The sequence below is a fragment of the Morus notabilis genome, unplaced genomic scaffold (genome assembly GCF_000414095.1).
Source record: "Morus notabilis unplaced genomic scaffold, ASM41409v2 Scaffold135, whole genome shotgun sequence".
NCBI lineage: Eukaryota > Viridiplantae > Streptophyta > Magnoliopsida > Rosales > Moraceae > Morus > Morus notabilis.
Genome location: NW_010367319.1, coordinates 353179 through 356782, shown reverse-complemented (window position 1 = coordinate 356782; position 3604 = coordinate 353179). Strand labels below are relative to the sequence as shown.

Sequence of the window (3604 nt, the reverse complement as noted above, 5' to 3'; positions counted from 1 at the left end):
TATATTTTGATCACATACTTCCAAGATTAGTTTCAAACCTAATTAATATTTCTATGTCTATGAGCCTTGGTTTTATTGCTCCTAAAGGAACTCGGAATAGTGGTAAGAAGTGTTAGACAATGTCACGTCATGGCAATGCCTGAAGAGATAAATCTTTTTATCTCTGACCATTTGAGAAGTGCCACTCCTAACAAAAAAAAAAAAAATTCAGTGATTTAATTTAAAGAAACCTTTATGCAAAAATAATTAAAGCAAAAGGGTATGAAATATCAAGAAACAAAACAAAAAAAAAATATACCTAACTACATATCACTGAAAACATAGACTTGGGAGTATGGCTATTAATGCATACACAAAGTGTAGACCTTCTGCTCCTTTGAACCATTTTCCAATGAAACTATAAGCTAATTTTTGTAATCTACCTAAGCCTTGTGCCTTTTTTTTTTTTTCCACATATGGGCAATCAATTTTTTCAACACGAACACATTTAACCGATGTGCAAATTCCATATTGGCAATGTAGGACTAATACATTCATATAAATAAAAACAAAATAGAATATGAAAAAAAAAATCTGCACAATGACAGTTATAAATATCAAATAAAAGAATTTATATATCAATTAAATTTCATAAAAAAAGAACAAGTAAAAAAAAAAAGAAAAAACAATGCCACTACCCACGTGGCCATGTACATTACCTCTAGGTAATCACTCCAAGAGGGGAAATCAAACAAGAAAAATTTGAGTCTCGGGAGCAGGATAATCACCTATTTTCCCATTTAAAAAAAAAAAAAAAAAGAGAAGAGAATGTCATTTCTTTTTCCTTATTATACTCCAATATTATTGAAATTCCTCTTTTTTTTTTCCTTCATTTTTCTTTTCTCCATATTCTCCGGCGTTGCATTTTAGTGGGCCCACAGCCGCCACAATTGGGCCTACAATCGGGGGGGCCCCCCCCCCGCCACAATTGGGCCTACAATCGGCTGGTCCTGGGCCCTAAGACAGAAAGACCTCGACACTGGAATTCCTCAGCGAAAGGCAAACCGGGCAGGCCTGAACGAGTCTGTCGCAGTCCGTACAGAGGCACAAGTGCCGACACGGCAACAGCACCACCGAGGCGACTCGCTTCCGACACGCCCTGCAACTCGGTCCCGACACGACGGCAACTCGATCCGGGTCAACGTAAGCTGACTCGGCGTCCTCTGCCTGGCCGCCGTCGGCGCACGATAGCCCGCCGTCGTCGACGCCCCTCCTATCGTGGGCCGAAGTGGGCCCACCGACGCCCACCATCATGGCCTGCTGAAGTTGGGCCTGGAGCGAGGCCACCGTAACCTCCTGCGCCCGGGCCTTGGCCTGCCAGAGCTGCGCGTCCACGCTAAGCTGCGCCGCGCGTGCCTCCAACTCGGCGTTCCGGCGCGTTGCCTTCTCCATCTCCGCCTGCTTCTCCCTCAGCCTCCGCGCTATCGTCTCCTCCGCTGCGCCCAGTAGCGCACGATAGTGCCTCTGCCTCTTCTCCGCTAAAGTGCGCCGCAGCTGCTCCCCCTATATTCAATCACAAAAATATTCAACTTTTTTGTTTCTTTTTTTTCCCCAATTTTTAAAACGAACCCATTTTAGAAGAGACAACATAAGTACCTGGGCTTGAAGGAATTGGTCGATTTCGTCTCTCTGTTGTTTATTTTGTGAGGCAAAATCCTCTGCCAATACAGATAACAAAGACGGAGATTGACTAAACTGTTGTTCTTCTTGTTGTTGTTGTTGATGGTGATGATGATTCTGATTCTGATTGTTGTGATGGTTTTGCAATTGTTGTTGTTGTTCTCCGAAAGATAATCTCAAGCCTGTGGAGACCACATTGGGTTGTTGTTGTTGATTATGAAGCTGAGAAAGGTCAATAAGCTGATGAGGTTGTTGGTGTTGTTGCTGCAAAGAGAAGGGAATATTGTTCATTGTGATTGAAGCTTCTCTTCCTCTTTTCCTCGGATTAGTATTATTATTGTTATTAGTAGTAGTACCACTCGCTGCGATTGATAAAAACAGAGTTAATCAATCAATACCTGAATTGGGTTGCCAAAGATTTCAACTTTTTCTTTATTTTTCAATGAGAAACTCACCGGCGACATTGTTGAATATCATTGGGGATTGATCGAGGAACAGTCCTCCTGGTTGCGGTTGTAATGAGTAGTCGTGCCCGTCTTGTCCGTTTCTGCATAACCCATTTAAACATTTAGCTAATAATTAAGAAGAAGAAGAAGAAGAAGAGAGAGATAAAGCAAGAGTCTAAGCGAGAGAGAGAGAGAGAGAGAAAATGGAAACGTACCTATTTAGAAGGAGGACATTTGAAGGGTACTGAGCTTGAACGGCCATTTCTAGATTGATAGGACAGAAAAATTATGAAGATTATGATGTTATATGTATATAGCAGGGGAAAGTTTTGTAACAGAAATGTATGTATATGGGTACAGACAGAGGGGATATTTGGTATTATTGGTATTGGTATTGGTAAAAGCAAACTAATTAAGAAGATGAAGCAATGTTGAAAGAAGGCAGATAAAGAAGAAGCATGGAAGACAAGGAAGATGCCCTCCTATCTCTCAATAAGAGAGAGAAAGAAAGAACAAGATAGATTGGATTGGAATTTTAAGAGGGAAGAGAAATTTGAGAGAGAGAAAGAGAAGGAATCCTCCAAAGTAAATCAAAAAAATGAATTTTTTTTTTGTTTGTTGAGAGAAGAAGACTTCAACAAGCACAAATCTTCACCATGCCACCATACAATTATTTCCTCCCTTAATAAACCTTGTATGCTCTTTTTTTTTTTTTTTCCCCCTTGCTTGCCACTTTGTGTCTTCACCTACTTTTCCTTTCTCGCTCTATATTGCCTTTGCCTTTGCCAACATGTATTAGTATCACCTTCTCTCTAACATATGAAATATGATGGACAGAGAGAGAAAGAAAAAGGAACAAAGAGATTAGATGCGATTGGAACGAATCAGTCCAAGAGAGAGACACCTTATTCTGCTTTCTTTCTTTGCTCTCTTCTTCCTCTTCTTCTTCTTCCTCTTCAAATTCCCTTTTTATTATTTTCTCTCTTATGCTTCTTTCTCTTCTTCTTCGCGTGGGGCTGGCTTTTCTTGAGAGGAGGGAGTCTCGTGCTTGTTTGTTATCTCTCTAACACCACACCCCATATTATTAATTAATACCCCCCCATAATTCCTTTTTTTTTTTTGAAAAAAAAAAAAAAAGATTTTTTTTTTTTTTTTTTCAAAATAGAGATGTGAAGTTGTGAGTAAGTTTTTTGTTGAGCGTGCAGGTGTCTCTGCCGCTGGGATTGTTTTATATGGCCCATGCGTCTCTCGCCAGCTTTCTCCACCTCTTTCTCTTTCTTATTTCATTTATTTTTTTCAACCATTTCTATAAGTTATTTATTTATTTATTTTACTTTTTTATTTGTTGTGCATGTATATGATGTGGAGTATAAGTCTAAAAACTGAAAATGGATTTTATATAATTTTGTTGGACTATGTTATCTTTTGGGTATTTCAAGTATTTTGTCCAGATTCAATATACAAGGTGAATTTATTTTACTTTGCTTATCGAATAATAT

General features: G+C 39.2%; 1 protein-coding gene across 2 annotated transcripts; it reads right to left on the bottom strand.

Moving 5' to 3' along the window:
* Positions 1-657: 657 nt before the first annotated feature.
* On the bottom strand, positions 658-3322 carry LOC21406124 (E3 ubiquitin-protein ligase BOI). Of its 2 annotated transcripts, XM_010112223.2 has the most exons (5): positions 2321-3322; positions 2115-2206; positions 1636-2021; positions 974-1542; positions 658-935 (listed from the first exon to the last, which is right to left on the bottom strand). In XM_010112223.2, exons 1-4 carry the CDS (start codon positions 2365-2367, stop codon positions 997-999), a joined length of 1071 nt encoding a protein of 356 aa, XP_010110525.1. In that variant the 5' UTR covers positions 2368-3322; the 3' UTR covers positions 658-935; positions 974-996. The 2 variants fall into 2 exon arrangements, with proteins under 2 accessions (XP_010110525.1, XP_024030652.1); XM_024174884.1 differs by lacking the exon at positions 2321-3322 and having other exon boundaries at positions 1636-1923; positions 2115-2195.
* Positions 3323-3604: the final 282 nt, after the last annotated feature.

Bases quoted from the DNA above. Each gene is read 5' to 3' on its own strand.
- LOC21406124 (XM_010112223.2), bottom strand. From the start codon at position 2,367: ATGGCCGTTCAAGCTCAGTACCCTTCAAATGTCCTCCTTCTAAATAG. The intron at 2,207-2,320 runs GTACGTTTCCAT...TGGGTTATGCAG, and splicing joins AATGTCCTCCTTCTAAATAG to AAACGGACAAGACGGGCACG. The intron at 2,022-2,114 runs GTGAGTTTCTCA...TATCAATCGCAG, and splicing joins GATATTCAACAATGTCGCCG to CGAGTGGTACTACTACTAAT.